Source organism: Saccopteryx bilineata, chromosome 4 (genome assembly GCF_036850765.1).
Source record: "Saccopteryx bilineata isolate mSacBil1 chromosome 4, mSacBil1_pri_phased_curated, whole genome shotgun sequence".
Lineage (NCBI taxonomy): Eukaryota > Metazoa > Chordata > Mammalia > Chiroptera > Emballonuridae > Saccopteryx > Saccopteryx bilineata.
In genome coordinates this window covers 159,490,844-159,513,444 of record NC_089493.1, presented here as the reverse complement: position 1 = coordinate 159,513,444, position 22,601 = coordinate 159,490,844, and the positions used below count along the sequence as shown (strand labels likewise).

The following is a 22,601-nucleotide window of genomic DNA, read 5'->3' as shown; positions in this document are numbered from 1 at the left end:
CTGCGCAGCCTGAACCGCCTTCGCGGTTGCTAGGGGACACCAGCGTGCTCTGGTTGGACTGATCATCAGTGTTGCAAATTTTTTGTCAGCTGTGAATAACTCTGGGAGACTGCAGTGGCCACACCTTCCCGAGCTGCCTACCAGGGCCAGGGCCTATGGCTAAAATGTTAGAAAAGCACATTTTCCAGGCTGACCATAAAATGGGATTTTCTGGTGGCGGCAGCATGGCCCTGGCTCCTGCTTCTCTCAGCAAAGCTCCCGCCTGGCCTTGGGGGAGACTCATCGGGAGGATGCCTTGCGGTTCCAGGCACTGGGTCTGCCTTTTGATTTTCCATGGAGCCCGCCCTCCACCCGGCCACCCTCTTACAAGACAGAGCAGCAGTGATAGCTACCTCTAACAACAGAGGGCACTGCTAGGCTCTGTCCCCCATCCTCACCGTGAGCCCGAGGTTAGTTCAATCCTTATTCCCATTCTACAGACAAGGAAACCAAAACTCAGAGAAGTAGAAACCAAAACTTGAAAGGCATAGAGCTGAGCAGCGATGGACTGGCTGCAAACCCAGGCTACCCACGGTCTTGACCTCAGCCCCTCCCCTGCATCCCTGACGAGTTCAGCCCACGCTGGCCTGGTGCCAGTCACAGGCTGGAAACTCTCAGCCGTTGGCACTGGGCCATGGTCAGACTGGGCCTGCTGGCCAGGCCACCAACAATCAGGGGGCTTTGCAGAAAGCCTCCCTGTGGCATAGTTCTCGGCTCTGTTCACTTACTCAGGTCACCAACACATGGTCGTGAAAGGCCCTGAGGCCAGACCTGGAGTGGTCAACCTGGCACATGGCTGTGCACAGCCTCACAGTGCAGCCCAGCGCAGCAGCTGCTGGAGAAGCGGCATTTGATGGGGCCTCCTGAACCTTAAGAAGCTGCACAGACTTAAAGCCAGTCCTGCTTCCTCTTCCTAGAGGAAGAGTGGACTAACACACACCTGACTCTGAAGGACTCTATCCCCTGACCAGAGCGGTCTGTGTGGCAGCTCTGCTGCCCCAGAGCTGGCCTCAACAGGCTTGCTGGCATCCCAGCCCTTGGCAACCTTCACCCTGGGCACACCTCTACCTGCTAACAAGGGGGGGTGGAGAGGCGCAGGGGCTGATAAGAGGATTTTTGCCCAGGATGTGCACAGAATAGAGACTAGGTCAACAACCCTCTCTCTGACAAACCCCTCACCCCATTCAGGTCTAAATCCAACTATTAGGACACAGCTGATCCTCTAAGGCTTCCTGTCACTTCACCAATCTGAGCCCCAGGTTCCTCATTTGCTCCTAGTGGCTGGGCGGTCCACCTCTCACCTCTTTTCTAGGGGACAGCAGGAATGGAAGCAGGGTGTTTGCACTGGGGACCCGGGGTGGGAGCTGAGGGCAACTCCAGTAGCAGCTCTGAAGGGTTTGTACCAGATGGCCCTGACGCAAGAGACAGGAGGCCAGGCTGCCCAGGAAGTGGTGGCTGCATGGCCTTGCCCTCTGCCCTGGCTGGAACTGGGGACATTTGGTGCCACCCCTGTATACCTCTCCCTTCTGACCTGGTGGCAGACTGGCTGTCAGGCAGTAAGCTCCCTCCAAGGCCAATGGGTTCATGTCCCCTTGCCCAGGTGGAAGGGCAGGTGAGTGGGGTGCAGGATGGTAGGGGAATCGAGTCCAGTTTCAGAGCCCCCGCTGCAGGCCCCCCTTCTGCCCCACATCACAACATCCGCCCAAGGTCCTCTAAACATGTGACAGGCTTGCTGACCAGCCACACAGAATGAAAAGCCACTTCTTCAGGTCACACTAATCCCCCCAGGGACTTCTACCCAGGGCTGCTTCCTAGCACAGCCTGGGGAGAATGCGGGCAAATATGTCCGTACCCATGAAAAACACTGTGACATAATCCCACATGTTTTGGAGCCCCTGAACTGAGTGTCCCCCAGAAGAGAGGCCAGACCGGCACCTGGGGTTTGGAGGACTGAACCTAGGACCAGAGCATCTGTTTCCTTCTTGGGTGGCCCTCAACATCAGGGGGGCACTTTATCCGCTGGAGGTGGCAGGGGAGGGTGCCAGAAACACCAAGTTCAAGGGCACACCTCACAGCAGGCAGGCCGCCTAACCTTCTTTCTGGGGCTGGAGGAGTGATTAGAGGCCTAGGGGGCCTCCATGCTCTAGAAAAGCAACTCTTGCTGCTCCCCAACCTCTAAGCCAGGGGTCCCGAAACTGCGGCCCCCTGAGGCCATTTATCTGGCCCCCACTGCACTTCCGGAAGGGGCACCTCTTTCATTGGTGGTCAGTGAGAGGAGCATAGTTCCCATTGAAATACTGGTCAGTTTGTTGATTTAAATTTACTTGTTCTTTATTTTAAATATTGTATTTGTTCCCGTTTTGTTTTTTTACTTTAAAATAAGATATGTGCAGTGTGCATAGGGATTTGTTCACAGTTTTTTTATAGTCCGGCCCTCCAGTGGTCTGAGGGACAGTGAACTGGCCCCCTGTGTAAAAAGTTTGGGGATCCTTGCTCTAAACCAAGGTGTCTGCACCCCTTCTTCCTCTCACTCAGCCCCCAAAGCTACCACCCTGGACCAAACCAAAATCACCTGTCAGCTTACACTTGGAGGTTCTTGGCCAACCTGCCCACAACCTCAAGGCCCTGGGATTCCTCCTTGGGGTGAGTGTTTGGAAGTGGCAGTCACAGCAGGACAAATCCTTGCTTAAAATGCTTCTGGAGTAGCCCTGGCCGGTTGGCTCAGCGGTAGAGCGTCGGCCTAGCGTGCGGAGGACCCAGGTTCGATTCCGGCCAGGGCACACAGGAGAAGCGCCCATTTGCTTCTCCACCCCTCCGCCGCGCTTTCCTCTCTGTCTCTCTCCTCCCCTCCCGCAGCCAAGGCTCCATTGGAGCAAAGATGGCCCGGGCGCTGGGGATGGCTCTGTGGCCTCTGCCTCAGGCGCTAGAGTGGCCATGGATGGGCAGAGCATCGCCCCCTGGTGGGCAGAGCATCGCCCCCTGGTGGGCGTGCCGGGTGGATCCTGGTCGGGCGCATGCGGGAGTCTGTCTGACTGTCTCTCCCTGTTTCCAGCTTCAGAAAAATGAAAAAAAAAAAAAGCTTCTGGAGCTTCTAGACCACTTTGGTCTCCCCACCCACCGCCACCCTTCTACTCCACACAGGCCTCTGCGGGTCTCTAGTCTCCATCCCCCACTGCTCACGTCTCCTCTCTTGGCACCACCAGGAGCTGCAGCCACGCCTGTCTTCCCTGCCCTGGTCCAGCACATACTTGTTGGGCTGATTCAACTCACTGGTCATTCCCAGGTCCTCCCCCACCTCTGACTCAAAGCAGAAGCTCGTGCGCTGGGGCCAGGCAGGGCACACAGAGGCCACAAGTGGGGCCGGAAGCCACGAGGAGCTGGAAGCCTGGGTCCTTGCCCCAGCCCTGGGATCTTCCAGCCTTATGACCCTGGCAGGGCCCCCGCCCTTTACCAGGCCTTTGAAAGGGCTGGGACAAGAGAGACTCAGACCCAATAGCTAGATCCTTCCCTGTTCTGCAAAGTATTAGTGACCTCTACCCTGCCTGGGACCTGGAGGCCCTCAGCCCCTGGGCCAGAGCTCAGAGTCCTGATGAGTCACAGCTGCTCCAGGGCAGTGACAGTGGGGTGCAAAGGCCTCCCCGGACAGCCTGGCGGGCAGGTGGTAGGCAGGAGTACTCACTCTCTCCAAGTCCTGCCGCAGGTGTGTGAAGAGCTTCAGGCGGCGGTAGAGGACATCCTGCTCCTGCTGGGCCAGGTTGTCCACCTCGTCGGTCTTGGAGGTCAGCAGTGGCTGGTTGGCATTGGCTTTTCTCTTCAGCTTCCAGTATTGGTAGATGAAGTCAACCAGTGCCTCAGTCAGGTCCAGGCGCTCGGCCACCTCGGCCGGCTCCACCAGCTCATAGAAGTCTTCTTCTAGCTGCTGCAGCCGCTGCTTACGCAGGGTCACCTTTTCCAGGTCCTCTCCAGCTGAGCCAGGCTCCACCGGCTCGGATGTGGGCTCAACCCTGGGACCCCCATCACTGTGCTCCTGGCAGAATGACTTGAACTTGACCTCATCGTTGTCTACTAATATAGTCCGCATTTCTAGGCCATGGTCAAAGGCGCATGTGACGTGGAACGCCGTGACGCAGGAAGGCATGGAACACTGGAGGGACATGGAAGGCAGTGTCAGGCATGAAGGAAGCCTGATGGGAGGCAAGAAGAGTGTGGGCATCCCCCAGGGCCTTGAGAATAAAGAATGCTGGTGAGACCCTAATAAAACAGCATGGGCTCCTACCATCCTGCAGGGTCTGAGGGAGTTATAGCAGATGGGAAGGGGGTGCTGGAAAGGAAACAGGGATTAGCCCTTAAACCCTGGGGAAGACAACAAGCAGATGACTGGACAACCCCTCTGGGGGCCAGCTGTATGCCTGTGTGGGCAGGATGACTTTGGAATGAGAGGCATCGAAAGAGGCTGGTGATGGGCCGCTGCCCCCTCTGCTAAAGTATCTAAGATGGGAAGCTGCACCCCTTCCTTGTCCTCTGGGAGGGGCTGGCTGGCTCTTCTTCTTCTCTGTCTGCCCTGGCAGCTAGGGCCAACTCAGGGTCTGCCCCACCCTGCGAGCCTCGGGTGATGGCTGTGGGCAGCTGATCACTGTCTCAGCAATTACCCAATCATTAGGGACCACCTCTGCTATACTCATAGCCACTCCGAGAGCCTTTCAAATGGGTGGAGGCACAGCTAGTGTTTGCCATGACAACTTCTAGAGAGACCAGGGAGAGAAAGGATACCCCCTGCCTCCCAGCCTGTAGGCCAGTAGCAGCAGTATCACCTGGGAACTTGCTAGAGATATAAATTCTCAGCCCCACTCCAGGACCCCGTGAATCAGGCCCTCCGGGAGTAAGCCCAGCCATCCGTGTAATAATGATCACTCTGGGACCTGGGGCCCACTGCTGCTGATGGACTAGCAGCCCTGCACTGTGAGGCAAGGGCCCAGGTTTGATTCCTACCCCTGCCACATGTCATATTTGACATCAGAAGTCAGGTCCATGGATTTACTAAGCACAAAGACACTTGGTCTTGAGCTTAATAAGGCAAAGCGCTCAGCACTGCAATGGGGTGGTGAGCCTTGGCTCCCCAAGGCTGTACCCCATGCCTAGAGGAAATGGGAAGGGAGGAATGCTGTCCAGGTAGGGCTCTGAATCTGGTCCCAGTCCCAGGCCTTCTGGGCCTATCAGTGGCTCTGTCTGTAGCACCGTGGGTGTGGGTGAAGGGTGGCGGCACCCGGCCCCTGCGTGGGCTCCTGGGCAGCAGCTGAGGGAAGTGGCCATGTACCTGGATGCAGGTGCCCGTGCACTCCTTGCACAGGCTGCAGGACAGAGCCCAGCGGCTGGCTGGGATATGCGAGATCTTGGTGATGGGCTCCATCTTCTCGGGGCAGCCAATGCTGACCTGGGCAGGACACAGGGAGCTGCATCAGGCCTCTTGTCCTCAGCCTGCCCCCAAGAGTCCCAAAATTGGAGGCTGTCTTCTGAAACCAGGCAGGGGCAGACAGGGCAGTGGGAGAGCTCCTGAATCCCAAGTCCTTCCTAACTATCCCAAGCACTGAGCACTGTGTGAGTGTGGGCTCACCTGTGACAAGTATTACATCTGACTATATGAGACAGTACACATCAGTGGTGTGAGTATGTGCGCCTATGACTGTAGCCCTCAAGACTGAGATGCTTCAGAGAAAGAGAGAGAGAGAGACAGAGAGAGAGAGAGAGAGAGAGAAAGGGAGAGAGAGAATACTCAGATGAGTGTAAGGTCTCCTTTCTTCTGCATCTCAAGCCTTTGTCAATATCATCTTCAGAGTTTTTACCATAACTTGTATTTATTTTCCTGGCCAATGGGGATGTGCCTCTGTTTAGCCCCTCCCATTTGTCCTCTGGGACAGGCGTACAGCCATGCCCAAGTTTCCTGGACACAGCCCGCTCCCTTCCACTGCCCATGCCTAAGGATGGAAGAAGGGCCCCTGTTCACAGGTGCTAAACCAAAAGGTCACCACGGTGGGTCCTTGTTGGGTCTCCGTCCTTGTTGGGTCTCCGTCCCTGCTGTCCCCAGCCCAGGAGTCCCAACCTTCCAGAGGCTGATCTGGGAGCAAGTGACTATTGCTGAGACAACCACTATCATCATAGAAACCTGTAATGTAACTCCCAGCAAGGACCTGCAGACTGGGGGCCCAGGAAGGCAAGGGCCACCGGTTGACGGGGCCACCCACTTTGCTTCCGGGCACAGGGAACACTGAGTGAGGCCATGTTCCGGGCCATGGCACACAGCAGGGCCAGGGCTGAAATGCCAGTGGATTTTAGCATTTCTCATTTTAAATAAAATGGAATGCCTTCTGGGAGCCAGGCCCTCTGCTAGTCACTGTGGGTCCAGTCTATAGACATGGTCCCTCCCCACCTACACTCAGACCCAGGCCCACCCCGCTGTCTAGCCACAGCCACAGCCACAGCAGCAGGCTCACCATCCAACTTTTTCTTATTTTTAAGAGAGGAGAGAGTGACAGGAGGAAGGGAGAGAGATGAAAAGAGAAGCATCAACTCGTATTTGTGTCACTTAAGTTGTTCATTGATTGCTTCTCGTATGTGCCTTGATTGGGGGGCTCAAGCTGAGTCAGTGACCCCTTGCTCAAGCTGGTGACCTTAGGCTCAAGCCAGAGACCTTAGGCTTCAAGCCAGCAACCTTTGGCCTTAAGCCAGTAACCATGGGATCACGTTGATGATCTCACACTCAAGCTGGGGATTCCGTGCTCAAGCCAGATGAGCCCGTGCTCAAGCTGGTGACCTTGGGGTTTCGAACCTGGACCTCAGTGTCCCAGGCTGACGATCTATCCACTGCATCACCACGGGTCAAACACTATTCAACTTTTAGTTAGGCTTACTACTTGATTCCCTTTTAGGTCAGTTGGCTTATTTTTGTTTTTAAAAAGGCAGCTTGACTTTGGTCGGAACCACTGCCTAGATAGGGATGGGTCCACACCACGTTCCCCACAGTGAGCTGCCTTGCATCTAGCTCTCAGACCTACACTGGATCCTGCACTAGCCTGAAATCCCATTTTCCCAGGGAAACCACCACCTGAGTTCTCCCCAAGTCCATAACAAAGCCCCCTGGTGGCTGCTTCCCCAGTTTTCTCCAGGGTTACACCTGAGGACCCATTTCATGTGGGCCCATCACCTTCTTTTCCCAGGGCTCTGCCGCCCGAGTTCTGAGTACCATAGTTCTGAGTACCATGCAGACCCACTTCCCCATGGCTGTTCCTCAGGGCTGTTCCCCAGGGTCGCCCACTCCCACACCTGCCCACCTCAGGAATCCACAGAGCGCAGCTGACGTGCACCCACTTGGTCCCACTTCTGGTGGGCTTCAGGGCTCCTCCTCGCTTGGGGCAGAGCAGGCACTTTGGCTGGACACCCAGGGCACACGTCCGGCATAGCCAGCTGCCTGTGGGCACCTTGAGGATCCCGTAGCATGCCTGGGAAGAGAGCAGGGTGGTCACAGGTCAGAGGCATTGGTCACCCCCCCTGGGCTGGGAGCTGCAGAGCTCCACTGCTACCAGGCTCTGGCAGGAGAACTGAGGGACGGTGACACAGGGCTCCTCTACCTGCGTTGTGCACCTGAAATACCACCATTTCAGTCCTATGTGAAAAGGGCTCAGATCTGCCCACTGCTGGGAGGACAGTCACTTTAGCCAGAGGCTCCTAACCAGTGAGGGACCTCCAGCAGTGTCCAGGAACTGATTCAGGAGAGTACAACTCTTGGTACGTATGCTGTCCGAGGGCAAGGAGCCGTGTCATGCCTATAGGTCAAGGAGCTGCTGGGTATAAGGGATGTGGATGCATAGGGGTGGGGGTCCTGCCTACCCACCCACCAGCTAGGGAAAGCCTTCTGAGCTTCCCAAGAGATACTCCAGCAGCAGTGCATGGGGGTGGGGGTGGGGAGAGGTTTGGTGGGGGAGGCATCAAAGTCAGAACCAGAGTGGGCCCACTGTGTTCCAGTTACATTGTCTGCAAACAGGGCCCAGGAATATCTAAGACCTAGAGTCTTGGGCCCAAGATCAAGAGGGGTGGGCCAGACCCAGTTTATAATATCAACAACGGTAACAAATTCTTGGAACACTTATGATGCTGTTCAAAGCAAATCACTCAGAGAGGTTAAGAAACTTGCCCAAAGCCACAGAGCTGGTGAAGGGCAGAGACGCAATTTGAAACCAGGCAGCTTGGCTCCAGGCTTTGCTCTCAATCACTACATGGTGCTGCCTCTTTGTAGCAGGCTCGGGGCAGCGAGAGAAGAGGAAGATGGCTGGGGGCAGGATGTTCAGTGGGGAATTGGCCAGAGGAGGACAGAAAGACCATCCAAGGGCGCTCACTCAGTCTGGCGGGTGGTGATGAGCCAAGGGGCCCTAGATGTCCCTGGCACCACAGGGCACTCATGCCAGTCCCTTCTGCCCACCCTGTCCTCGTTCTTAGGGGCCATGCCCACAGTGCTGTTGCATGCCCACTGCCGGATGACCAGCCAGGCAGGAGCCTGCCAGGCTGCATGTGAGGACACAGTGAGGATGCAGGCAGCTAGGGGCTGGCCACCTGGTGCACGCAGACGTTGCATTTGTCACAGAAGACCATCTCGTTGCCATCTTCGCCCTCAGGAGAGCGGCACACATCACAGACAACATCCTCGTCATACTCGATGCCCAGCCCCTCCTGCGTCTCAATGGCCCGCGCCATGTTCTGGTGGCACAGCGTCTCCAGCTCCTCCAGCACACGCTCCAGCGTCAGCTCGTCCAGTGCCGGCCTCTCTGTGAGGACAACACAGCAGGGTGTGAGGAGCCTGGCTTTCTGGGGCAGAAGTATGGGAGGGTCTCCACTCACCTGCATAACCTGGGAAAACAGGTCGGCTGTTGTGGGTCTCAGGCCCACTGTCTAAAAGCTGAGTAGTGGGCTGGACCATCTGATCTCAAAGGCCCTGGGGCCTGTTGTGTTCTGACTTTATTTATTTATTTTTCATTTTATTTATTTTTTTGAAGCTGGAAACGGGGAGAGACAGTCAGACAGACTCCCGCATGCGCCCGACCGGGATCCACCCGGCACGCCCACCAGGGGCGAGGCTCTGCCGCGACCAGAGCCACTCTAGCACCTGGGGCAGAGGCTAAGGAGCCATCCCCAGCGCCCGGGCCATCTTTTGCTCCAATGGAGCCTTGGCTGCGGGAGGGGAAGAGAGAGACAGAGAGGAAGGGGGGGTGGAGAAGCGAATGGGTGCTTCTCCTATGTGCCCTGGCCGGGAATCGAACCCGGGTCCCCCGCACGCCAGGCCAACGCTCTACCGCTGAGCCAACCGGCCAGGGCTGTGTTCTGACTTTAGACAGCCTGCCTGTAACCATACACATTATGTGCACATATAGATAATGTGAAGTGTTTCTGGGATGCAGCTGGCTCTACTGCTTGAGCTGTGGGGTGAGGGGACCTCTGGAGGTGGCTGGCCCTTCCTGAGACATGTTAGTGGACTCCAGACGGGAGGTCCATACCAACTGATCCAGCCACATCTGTCATCCTAGACTCACTCGTGTGCTCCCTCACTCTTCACGTGACAGTAATACTTACTAATGTTCCCAAGAACTGTCAATGACATGCTGTTCTCACCCTCACCCGACAACTACAGAAACCAAAGCACAGAAACACCAACTAACTTCTCCAGTCTGTAATATTGCAGAGACTGTCACCCCAGATCCATTCAGAAGCCAAGTTGTGGCTACTGCCCTTCTGAGGGTGAGGTTGCTTGGAGTTCAAAAGAAAACTCTGCCTGGCCTGCCCCCGATTCTGCTCTCAGTCTGGCAGGTCACTTACCCATCTCCTTGAGCTCCGAGTTGATGAGCTCCAGCCAGTAGGCATCGATCTCGTCCAGGTCATAGCGGCTGCCTCCTGGCCAATCAGACTGGGAGCCTTCGCCAAATTCAGAGCTGCTAGGGGACACCTGGGTTGGGGGGCCTTCCATGGGCGGGAGGATCCTAGGAAATCAAGAGTGGGTGTCATGAGGGAGGGATCCTAAGACTGCCACTCTTGCTAGGTTTGGGGGCATCCAGTGAGTTGAGCAGCCCAGCTGAGGACCTGGTGGGCAAATGAGGTGCAAGACTTTGATCCAAGTAGGGCCCACCTCCTTTCATTCCCTTCTTACACCTCCTCCTCCTGCCTGCCCACCCTGTAGTCTCAGAGACAATGAGCAAACAGGACAGGAAAGTACAGGGCTGTGGGGCAAAGTAGGGGATGGGAGGGCTGACCCATAGCTCTCTCACATCCCTCCAGAAACAGCCATTCTGTTCAGAGAATTCTTACTGCCCCTCCCATCAGGGCACCTGGGCCTTAGTGAAAGCCCCACGATCTGGATCTGCCCCGGTGTGGCCTGGAGGAGGCATTCCAAGTGCTGCCCTAGGCCATTTCCAGTGCCGGTCACTCTGGATAAGTAGAACAGAGCCAGGCAGGCTCCAGGTCCTTCAGCACACCCCTCAAGGCTGGGGAGAGGCTGGGAATTATCCCCATGCCCTCACAAGGTCTGGCCCCTCCACCAAAAGCCTGAGAACTGAGGCCAGGTTTCCTCGCCAGCTACATGATTGCAGCCCAGGGTGGCCATTTCCACCTACAAAAGGGCTACTGCCCCAGAGCACTATTGTCCACACACCCGGTCCTTCCCTTAGGAAGAATGCTCCCTGAGCAGTGAGTCAGTCTACAGCACTCCCCTCACCCAAAGATGGAAACTGATTCCCCTGGATGCTAGGATGCACCTACTGTAGACCGAGGACCACTCTTCCAGGTAAATCCTCCCTTGGCCATGGCTCTGCCTCGGAGGCAGCTTGGAAGGGCCCTGCCGCAGAGCGTGGACTCAAAGCCCAGCTCTGCCACTTGATGTGGCTTCTGGGCCGGCCACTTAATTTCTCTGTGCCCCAGTGACCTCATCCAAACACCGGGCTAATGAGAACAGTCTTTACCTTCTATGGTTGGTGTGAGGATAAAATGGATGAATACCTGTAAAGCTCTTAGAACAGTGCCTGGCACACAACAGCCCTCTATGTATGTGTCCTTTAAGACCCCTGGATATCACTTGGCTCCTTCTGAAATGTAATACAAGAGCTTTTTGCTCTGGGATGGCACAGTTTTCCCTTTTGGTTCAGCAGTATGCTGCCCCCAGTTCCTGATACCAGTTCAAAATGCCAGCTTGTCCCACCCCCCACCAGTTGCCATGGTTATTGCTGCAGAGCCTGGCCTGCATCTGGCCAGCCCTCCCTGGGCCAAGAGGCCTCCTGGGGTCGGAGGCAGGGCTGCCAGGGGCTGTGACTCAGCGCAGAGTGAGGAGAGGAGGGCAGGGCCCTGTGCTCCAGGAATTGCCCAGAGTGTCAGCAGGAAAGGCAGGAAGGATGAAGGAGATGGGAGGCCCAGAGGCAGCTGAGGGGGCTCAGGGCTCCCTCTCCCCACACAGGGGCCCAGATTAAGGAAGGCCTTAGGCACGATTCCCCCCCACTCCCATGAAAGGTCGTTTCAAATAGAAGCAAGACAAATAGTTCTGCCTTTTCTCATGAGGCTCTTATTTGAATTAATACATTCTTTAAAAACACTGACTGATGCTGTCATGCTCTGCTTTGTTTGTGCCCGCAGCATTGCTTAAGTGGGGTTTTGGATCACCTGTCCCAATGCCCACTACCTGCTGGCAGGACTGCCCACACCCCTGTGCTCAGGCGGGGCTACCTGGCGGGGCTACCTGGCGGGGTTCTTAGGGCCAATATCACATTCCTTTCTCTGGGGAGTGGAGTTCAGGAGCTTACACCAAAAAAAGCATTTCCTGTGCTCCCTGGGCTTCTCACCTTCCTCCATTTGGCCTCTGCTGGCTGGCTATGGAGGAGGCTCTTGCACCAGGCGTGGACCAAGCTGACCCCAGGCCAAGGCCTCTGTCCGCTGCAGCCAGCTACTGAGGTCGGCTGGGAGGAGGTGGTGGCTGAGCTGGGATGGGGAGAGGGGAGGAGTCTCTACACCAAAAGACCAGAAAGACACCAGAGGCAGAGGTTGGTTTAGCCTTAGACTGAGTCTTTTGGCCACACTGAGGGAGCAGTGTAGGCCCTCACTCCATTCATGATCTGGGGGCAAGACAGATTCTCATTACTCAGATAAACTTCAGGCCATGCGGGGACAGACCTGCCCAAGGGCCAGGGAGAATGGGCAAGGAGGGAGAGGCAGAGGGGGCTAGGGCAGCAGCTGGCGAGGGCAGTCAGAGCCAACATGCAGGGTGATCAGGCACAAGGTTCTCTCTGGGCCTCACAGGGGTCACCCAGGGCTTGTTCCCAGGCCTTGTGACTTCCTGACCTAGCCCACTAGGCCCTGACAGTCATGCAGGGAAATCCCCAGAATTTTCCAACTTCCTCATCTACAAAATGGAGACAGGAGTATGTACTTTATAGGACTAATACGATAATTAAATGTGAAGATGAACATAACAGGCTCAGCACAAGTTCTCAGGAAGAGTTCCTGTTAACAATAATTCTGACGATAGTGGCTGCCTGCGGCTCCCAACAACGGTCACGGTCACGCGGTAGCGGCACTGAGGGAGATGGAAGGACTGGGTGGGAGTGAGACAGGGGAAGAAGGGGCATGGGGATCTCTCCAAGAGAGCACCCCACCCCTCGCCTGCAGTCTAGCCTCTGCAAAGAGCACGGACAGGACAGGCTGCCTGGCTCTTGTCAGCTTACAGCAGCGTGTGTAAGTGGGAATGCACCAAGTAGTGCCAGAGCCATCTGAACACGTGCTCTCCTCTTGATGTCAACAGATAAAGCAGACTGAAGCCAAGCTACTGGTGTGGAAGCATCTGCAATTAATTACCCAGGGCAGCGGATGTTTCCGGAACCTCCTGACATTGACATCAAGGAGAGGGGACAGACTGCTGGGCCAAGCCTAATCAGGATACACCCCTCCATGCCCAGCTGGTGGCCCACCCCTCCCCCTCACTATCCTGGGCCCTTGGCCCCTACTTTGTCACACAGTCCGCACCACCACACCATCAGCCAGGTACTGTTTTAGCTCCATTTGACAGGAGAGAAAACAAGCAGTAACAGTTCTTTCGTCTGCAGGCACTTGACCTACATTTTTGGCCCTGGATAGGGGATGTGGAGAATAAATTCTGCCCCAAATCTCACATGTACTCCCCCTTCCAGGGAATCTGGAGCTCCCTGACTTTCAGAAGTGCTGGTAGCTACTCAGCCCTCAGGAGCCACAGGAGGAGGAAGCCTGCCTAGCAGCCAAGCCTGGTGAGCTCCCACGCAGGGATTAGCCTGCCTTCCCTCTGTAGTCTCACGCCCAGCACAGACCTGGCACCAAGAGGGCACTGGGTGTCTGTGAGCCAGTGATGGGCATGACTGCCAGGAAGCAACAGTGCCAATGTCATGGAAGGTGACGGCTGCAATCTTTGCCCCAGGCCTGGTCAGATAGGCCTAAGCAAAAGCCACGGGGCTGCCAACACCAGCAGTGGGCTGCAAATGATACAAGCTGCCCAGTGTTGGCGGGCTGGTGGGCAGGAGAGGCCAGGACAGCAGGCTCCTCTGCACCAAGATAGGAGTTGGGGGGGGGGGGGTTCCCAGGGTGTAGAAAGAGGCTGAACTCTGTTGCTGGAGGCAAGGTACCGGCCATGAGGTCGCCTCCTGAAAAGAGCACCAGGGGTATCTGACCCACAAGCTCAGAAGGCTCCAAAGCCCAGACAGGACTCGGCCCTGGCTCAGCCCCGGCAGGGGCCTCCCAGGAGGCTGGTCACAGCAGCTGCTTCCTGAGCTTCTGCTGTGTGCATACAACCCTCTCCCGCTAAGAACTCCTTAAAAAGGTTTAAGAAGTCGAGAGATTGGCTTATCCCTGTTTTAAGGACTCATCAAAAGTCTGAAGACTTCCCTAACATGTGCTTGTGAGACCCAGTTTGAATGGACATCAAGCTAATCCAAGGCCAGTTACCAGTGAATACGCATGTGCCAGACCCTGTGCCAAGTGCCTTTCACACATCATTTCCCTGTATCATCTTGACCACCATAGGAAGTAGGTGTTATTGTCATCATTTGCATTACACAGACAAGGAAACTGAGACCCAAGGAGATTACCTTTTTGGCCCAAGGTCACACTAAATGTGAATGGCCATTTGAACCAAGGCTAAGGCTGTCTATCTCCATAGCTGAGCCCAAGCCCAAGAGCCTAGCCTAAAAGGTAAACTGCCAGTATTTCTGGGACACTTCAATGGTTTATGGGCCCCAAAAAAATCTAAGACAAAATAAAGTCAGGCTAGAGAGGAATCCCAGGATGGGTAGGTCCCATGCGGGTCCTCGCCTCCCCTTCCTCCCCTGCCTGGGCTTCCTGGCTCACCTCACCACGGGCTCTGGAATGGCCTCCGCCCCGGCGGGCACCTGCACACCTTTTTCCCACTCCTGTCGCCATGGGTCTGCCAGGATGTAGTAGTCATCCGGGCTGAGCTGGTATGAGTCTGGGATCTTCATGGCTGTGATCAAATCTGTCCGGAAGACCTGTTGGGAGCAAGAAAGGAAAGAGTAGCTTCAGACTGCCTGTGGTAGTCTGCTCCACAGGCCAGGGGTGGAAAAGACAAATGCAATTCAACAGGGCTTTCTGTCCACTCAAAGTCAGGAACCAAAACAAGTGCACTAAGCACAATAATGTATCTTCTCTAAACCCAGCACAGTTCTTTGCACACAGCAGATACTCAGTAAATGTACTGAACTGAATTCACATGTGTTCTGACCTGTTAAAGGTCAGAGTGATGAATAGGAGTGGACCTCAGAGGGAAGAAGAAAGACTGGAAAGGCAAAAAGTAAAAAGGGAAAGTCAGATGGCAGAAAAGCCTCTGTGAATACAATATCGTCATTAAGTGACTGTTCGGGGAATTTCTGTGGAAGGCTTAAAATTATGTTTGTAGTTGTAAACATAGCGCTGCAGGCACAGTGGAGAGGCAGTGCATATAGGGCGCCAGCCTAGGCAATCGGAACGCCAGGACCTATGCAAACAGCCAAGGGGCGGCTGGGCATGCGAAGCCTAGAAATAGGCTTCCCATGGGTCAGGGTCTCCAAGGTCTCTCAAGAGCAAGGACACCAGGTCCCCTGCTCGACAAGGCTCTACAGTTCCACCCTTCGTGTGTAATGGGGTAGGAGAAGAATGGGCAAGTACTCCTTCTCAATCAAGCCTACCCAAGTTCCTTCAGAGCCAGACCACGGAGTGAGTGAGTGCACCCTCATTTTGGTTTTCTTCTGGTCACTCAGGAAACTGTTCTTCCCAGCGTTTGATCTGTTGCCCTCTCACTGCCCCAGAACAATCTCCAAGCCCAGCTCCCGCAGCACCAGCAGGGATTCCTGTGCCCTGGTTGCCTGATCCACTGTGGCCTCCCAGGAGAGGCTGCTGTGGGACTTGGTGGTTGACTTGCTTAGGTAGCAACCCTCCGAGTGATAATCACATGAGAATCACAAGTTAAAGAAATTGCATCGCTGAGACAAGAGAAACCACTTCAAGGAGTGCTCTAGGCCTCAGAGCAATCTCCAAAACCACCCTCCCTGGAGAGGTCAGCATCTGCTGGCCTTCCAGAGGCTCATGACAGGCTCATTCACGATAACCTCTGCCTGATGGGGGCCCAATTCTCTGGTTGTGTCATTTGAATTTAGGGCCAGAACAGCAAGAAAACTGAAATGGGTGCACCAGGGAGGTTCGAGGCAGCATCTTGCAGAAATCTAATTAACATCTGCATCTAGCTAGAGAGGGTCCTGGATTGAAAAAGGTCAAGTTTCTTTTTTTCTTTTTTTTTTTTACAGAGATAGAGAGAGAGTCAGAGAGAAGGACAGACAGACGGGAATGGAGAGATGAGAAGCATCAATCATTAGTTTTTCGTTGCGCATTGTGACACCTTAGTTGTTCATTGATTGCTTTCTCATATGTGCCTTGACCGCGGGCCTTCAGCAGACCAAGTAACCCCTTGCTCGAGCCAGCGACCTTGGGTCCAAGCTGGTGAGCTTTTGCTCAAACCAGATGAGCCCGTGGTCAAGCTGGCGACCTCAGGGTCTCGAACCTGGGTCCTCGGCATCCCAGTCCGATGCTCTATCCACTGTGCCACTGCCTGGTCAGGCAAAGGTCAAGTTTCTTGAAGGCTCTATTTGCCAATATAATTTAATTAAGACGAATACCCTAACATTTAATTAGGGTGCTAGTGTGAAAAAATTAAAACGAGATTACAATTAAATGCTAATTAAACAGAAGATGGAATGTGGTGAAGATTTTATAGCCCTGATAATTTGCGTATCTTATTAGCAAGCAGTAAGCCCACTGCTACAAAAACACAAACTCAGGCACCCATCGCTTTTATGGGGCCTTTCCTAGCTGTGGCCTCAGCCAAGCCAAGCAGGAGTGTGGCTGGGTTACTTCCCTCTGGGCCCCAGTACAAGACCTGGAGGGTGAACTGAACCCACAGTGGACTCATCACTGCCTCAAAGTTCTCCTAACCCAGGAAAGCCATAGGGTATGACATCAAAGCCCACTGCTCTGATGCCAAGGGGTGTTGCCCACCTGGACAGTATACCTCCCACCCAGAAATCAACTTTTCAAGAGCCCAGTGTCACTGTGTACCCCTCTAAAGAGGCACCCAAAATTCAAATCAGGTGGCTTCTGTAAGGGCTGGAATATGCAAATCAGATGGAAGCTTTTGCAAGGTGCAACTGCCCACAAGCTGAGCTGCATGGTGTACCAGGCCTTGTGCCCACATGGATGAGTATCCAGAACACTTTACTCCTTTGGTGCATGAGAGGACTCTGCTGGGATTCTTTTCCCTTGCCAGTGTGGAGTTGGCCTGCTTCTTTTTTAAGGTCTTAGTCCAGCTCACATCTGCTATGGGAACTCTCCCCCAATCTCAGGCTGGGTTCTGGGCTTCTTCTGAACTCCCACAACCCCGCTATGGGTATCTCCTGGTTTCTTGCCACATCTCCCCATGAGGTGATCTCAGTGAGGTCAGGCAGGCCAGCAGGTTGGAGCCTAGCAGTGCACATAGGGCCTGGCACATACAAGGTGCTCACAAAGGCTGAAGGACTCAAGAGCCTTCCATGGGTCTGCCCCCACCTTGCTGGGTTTCTGCCCAAGGCTATGGCTAGGCACTCTACCCTAAAGAGGAGCCTCTGTACCTTCACATAAAACCTGTCCACAAACACGGCAACCTAGTGCAACCCAAATATCTTTTTGTTTTGAGTTGCCAGAGGTTAGGCTTGAAAAAGGTCACAATTATTCTCCTAAACCACCTTTATGAAAACTAAATAAAGAATAAAATGGCCCTGGCCAGCTGGTTCAGTGGTTGAGTGTCTGCACAGTGTGTGGAAGTCCTGGTTCAATTCTTGGTAAGGGCACACAGGAGAAATGACCATCTGCTTCTCCCCTCCATCTCTCTCTCTCTTCCCCTCCCGCAGCCATGGCTCGAATGGTTAGAACAAAGTTGACCCCAGGCGCTGAGGATGGCTCTATGGCCTCACCTCAGGAGCTAAAATAGCTCAGTTGCAATGGAGCAGTGGCCCCAGATGGGCAGAGCATCATCTGGTAGGGGGCTTGCTGAGTAGATACCAGTGTGGGCACATGCGGGAGTCTGTCTCTGCCTCCCCACTTCTCACTTAAAAAAAAAGGATAAAACAGACACTGATGGACTGGAGGCCTTGCTGTGGCAAGAAAGTTAGAAGCTAGAAAACAAGCAATTGTATAAGAATGTGAATGTTTACTATTTTCCTCTCTTTTGAGAGAAATTGACAAATTGTTCTTAGAGGTCTGCTGCCTGGCAACCAAGTTCTGCTGAACTGCTTAGGAGATGTTCATTGCAGCCTCTTCAAACAGTAGGAAGAAAGTTTAAAGGTCTAAAACTGGAATGTAATAACCAATCTGAGTGCTAGAGGTGCCAGTGCAACTCTGGAGGGAGCTGAAGACCCTGCCCTGCCTATAAGTAGGAACACAGTTCATGGCTTTGATCTTCACAACCATCAAAGTCAATCTAGCTTTCGGAACCCATTTCTCCAGCAAGAACCAAAAGCAGGCTCTGCCACAAAATATCGGGATTCTGACGTGATCTCCAAAAGCAAATCAAGACAATGACAACGGGCAACTTCCACCATCCCATTCAATGCGTTCTCACATATGACCATAGGACTTGTGGGTGTAATTTGAATATTTGATCCTGGGACCTTGGACTCTGCTTCCTTTTCTCAAGGGTGAATTATATATATATATTTTTAGCAAGAGAGAGAGAGAGAGAAAGGAGACAGACAGGAAGGAGAGAGAAGCATCAACTCATAATCACAGCACTTTAGTTGTTCATTGATTGCTTCTCATATGTGCCTTGACGGGGGTAGGGGTGCACCAGCCCAGCCAGTGGCCCCTTGCTCAAGCCAGCAACCATGGATCATGTTGATGATCCCATGCTCAAGCTGGTGAGCTTGCGCTCAAGCCAGTGACCTTGGGGTTTTGAACCTGGGACCTCATTGTCCCAGGTCAATGCTCTATCTACTGTGCCACCACCAGTCAGGTAAGGGTGAATTATTTTATCATGGTATATTTCAGACCAAGAGGCACCAAGAGGAAGTTTAGTTACTTAAGGAAAGGCCCCAGCATTTATCACAATTACAAAATATGATTATTTGCGTAATGGTTTGTTTAACGTCCATCTAATAATCAAGCTGAGAGAGGCAGTGATGACATGTGTATCCTGTTTATCATTCAGCCTATTTGTGCACAGTGCCTGGCACACAGCAGGTGTTCAAGAAATGCTTGTGGAACAAGTGAGTAAATGAATGAATGAACCTCAGAGTTTGTCTGAAGTATGACTAAACCCTGAAACTTCCTGTTCTGCCTAGCAAAGGGCTGGTCCAAAAGATTCTTCAGTGGACTTCAGCAACTGGTCTTGGTCACTGTCCCCAAGCCAGTGAAAATGGCTCTCTCTGGTCAAAACTGCCTCTACTTGCCCTCCGTCCATATGAGGAGTCCCACTGCAAGCTGGGAGTGGCCCCCTCCCCTTAACCCTCCCCTAAGGATGTGTGAGGGTCTGTCCTGAAAGAGCCAGTGAAGTTTCTCCTTTAATTTCTTCTGAGCACTTCATCTAAAAACCAATAGCTAGTAGTGAAAGGCAATTGCCTTGTTGTGACACGGCCGGTGCTATGTTCAATGCCTTGCATATTTAATTTCACCTAATTCATATCACCCCGTCCCACAGATGTGCGGACTAAGACTCAGAGGTTAAACCACTTGTCTGAGGTCTGCACTGTCCTTTAATCACTGCAGTTACTACCTGCAAACCAGTCAGATATTTCTTTTGAAAAAAAAATCTTTCCTGGGCTGCAACCTGAATAAACAGTATGCCAGACAAGAGCAACATTACATACTTAAAATTAAGCATAACACACGAGAGAAAGGCTCTGCGAAAAGCCACCTTCTGCCCAGACCCATTCAAGCTTGCACATTTGGTCACACACTTAAAACACATAGACACAGACACACACTCTCTCTCTCTCTCAACATCTCTTTCTCTTCCACAAGGATAACAGCACTTCCTGCTCTTAAAGAGAATTTATTACAGGCATTTCTTTTGCAAGACAAGTCCCAGAGGCCAGGAGGCCTTTCCAGCTGGCGGAAGGAGCATGGTTTCCGACTATACGAGACCCAGAGGAAGGTGGCGGGAGGCTCAGCAGGCAGGCGCAGAGCCCAGTGGAAGGGCTCTCCGCTCACTCACCGCCTGCTCCAGGACAGCGGAGGAGCTGCTGGCTGGAAACAGGGCTCGAAACCACAGGGGCAGGCACAAAACCTTTTGGGAATTCTCCTGTTTTATCTCTTCAAGTGTGAGGTAACATTTTGCATGTTACTACAATACATGCCATCATTGTTTTAGTGCAAAATCAGTTATGTCAAACATCTGGGTACTGCCTTTGCTCTTCCGGGAAGGCATCTCATTGATTCTGTGGTTTTGCACCCCAACACAATGTGGCTACTTCTGTCTCCACCCAAGGTAGAAGGGTGTCATTTTTAAAAGCAATGGGTCAAGCCAATGAGCTGCATCCTCACACTAAACGTACACCAACACTGGGTCTTGGGGATACCCCAATGGGGGCAGATGCTCTCCATGAGGACCAGCTTTTTCCTAGGTCCTGTCCCCAGGGGCAAGAGGCTGAGCATTGGTGAAGGATCTCATGCCCTCATTTACAGATATACTAGTTTGTCACCAGAGCCTACAAAAGAGCTGATGGGTGGATCTCAACACGCCCCTCCATTCTGTGATCACCCAGGCTTTTGTCCCAGGGAGGCCAGCATCACCTCCACTCTCTGGGATCATCCTTACCCCCAGGCTCCACAGGCCTCAAGAAAGAATAGTCACATCTACCAAACAGAACTCCACATCACGGCGCAGGTTATGGTTCTACTGATGACAATTCCGAGGCTCAGAGAGAAACAGCTACTTCCCCAAGATCAGAGTTCCTCAGTGGCAAAGCTGGCTGCACCTCTCATAACGGACACTTTCCTGTGCAGCACCTGCATCCTGCTGATGGCCCAGGACAAGTTCCCTGGGGACAGGCCTTGTATTTTCTGTCCCCCAGCACCAGAGGGGGTCTATTAGTGCTCTTGAGTGCTAGCTGAGTTTTATCGGTTTCAGTAGCTCTTGGGTCCTAAAGATCCACACCCCTGCCCACTGGCTGAGTTCCAGGGACTCTCGCTTTCTAAAACCACGGCTTTCTACTTCAATACAGCATGCCTAGGGGGAGCACCCCCAAATGGCCTACCCTCTCATCTGCCTCTCTGCCCAGTCTGAGGAAGACACAGCCTCAAACAGCAGCCCTCAGGTCTCTTAAACTGCCCTGCCAGGCGAGGGCTTAGCAGAAACCTATCAGTTTCCAAGCCACTGTTGGGAGGGGGGTGAGCTAGGTGACTGCCCCCTCCCACTCTCTGCCTTTGCTTAGGTCACTGAATCAGGCTGGAAAGCCTCTCCTCCCTCCTGCAACCTCAGGATCTTCCAGCAAATTAAGGAGAAAGTTCTATGGTAGTAGTTTCTAACCCTGGTTTCCAGCGGGAACACTTTTACAAAGCACCGGTAGCTGGGGCCCCCCTCCAAACCATTTAGGTCAGAATTCCTGCGGGTATGATAGGATGGGGAGTCTGTGATCTCTATCAGATTCATAGAGATATGAGCCACAAAGTGCTAAGCACCAATAATGGCGGTGCCATCTGGTGAGACGGGTCAAGACAGAAGCGTATGGCTTCACCATGATTTATAGGCTAACATCACCTCCGTAGGCCAGGCTAATCCCTTCTCCCCCTTCGGGACAGACCCGGCCACCTTTGATAGATCTCACCTTTGCTGGGATGCTGAAGACATGCAGAACAGAGGAAGGCAGCAACCTGTGTCCTCGGCATCAGCCCCACCTCTTCCCTCCACTTCCAAAGGGGAGCCTGGGGCCAACCTCAGACTTGGTGGACTTCCATCAAAATCCTAATCCAGCTTCCCAGGCCCCCCAGGCCCTTTCCCTTCAGTCCCCAGGACTAAATCCTGCACTTGGCCACCCACTCCTTAAAGGGTGGATGAGAATGTGGGTCTCAAGGCCTCAGCCCTGTCCAGGGTCCTGACTCCTGGTTTGAGCTCTTTCTCCTGCCCTATGGCACCTCCCACTGGTATAGAGGCCATCCCTCGATTTGCACCCTTAGGGTGCACTAGGAAGGGTGGCCTCGACTGGTCATCACAGGGGCAGCCCCTCCGGTCTCCCCGAAACCCAACCCTAGCCCTTTCCACAGCGCTGGCTTCATTGCAGGTTAGTAGTGCTGCTACGCTAAGTACTCCTGGTTTTCAAACAGCCCGCCCCGTCACGTCCACACTCAGATATGAGGAGTCCACATCCCGAGACAAAGAGGGGAAGTGAACTGTGCAGCCACCAGGAAGGAGGCTCCTGCACCACACACATCATTTTGCAAACATTCGGGCTGGGCACTTGGGCCAGACGGGGAGCAGACATCCATCCCACAGGTTTCTTACTCTGGGAGACAGGGCAGATGGGGCCCCAGGCCCCCTCTCATCAGGGGTCCAAAGTCCAGGGCCCCATGCTCAGCAGGCTAAAAAGGCCCTCCTCTCCACACCACTCACAGAGAGAGGGAACAGCCCAGAGAGGTTTAGGCCAGGGCAAACGTTCTCTGCCACCAAATCCTTGCTTTCCTCTTGGCCTTCTCAGGAGCCAAATAATTTGAAAGCTTTCACTGATGGTTTCCTCTATGCCACAATATAGCTTGGAATTTATGGTGGCTATGGCTTGGCCTCCTAACTTAGGGGACGAGGGAAACCTTGCAGGCTGGCCTCCAGCTGCTGTGAGAGGGAAAGCTTGTCCTTGGCCAAAGTTCAAGGTGAGGAAGACTTCCTCAGCCCTCCTGGAGCCCAGGACTTGAGGGCGGGTATCTCCAGTCAGACAGCACAGCCCTCTGGGAGGCTCCTGTGCTTGAACCCAGGACCACCTGTAGCCAGTCCCTAGCAGGACCCGGCACCA

The 22,601-nt window shown here is 53.8% G+C and overlaps 1 protein-coding gene across 5 annotated transcripts in view; it reads right to left on the bottom strand.

Annotated features, from left to right (window-relative positions):
• Positions 1-22,601, bottom strand: part of JADE2 (jade family PHD finger 2) — a 51,639-nt gene that overhangs the window by 14,805 nt on the left and 14,233 nt on the right. For all 5 annotated transcript variants that reach the window (XM_066272485.1, XM_066272487.1, XM_066272486.1 and 2 more), the window contains 6 exons: positions 14,431-14,588; positions 9,898-10,058; positions 8,641-8,852; positions 7,365-7,532; positions 5,354-5,470; positions 3,719-4,183 (listed from right to left, as the gene is read on the bottom strand). In XM_066272485.1, coding sequence (XP_066128582.1) covers positions 3,719-4,183; positions 5,354-5,470; positions 7,365-7,532; positions 8,641-8,852; positions 9,898-10,058; positions 14,431-14,588 — 1,281 coding nt within the window. The remainder of the gene's footprint in view (positions 1-3,718; positions 4,184-5,353; positions 5,471-7,364; positions 7,533-8,640; positions 8,853-9,897; positions 10,059-14,430; positions 14,589-22,601) is intronic.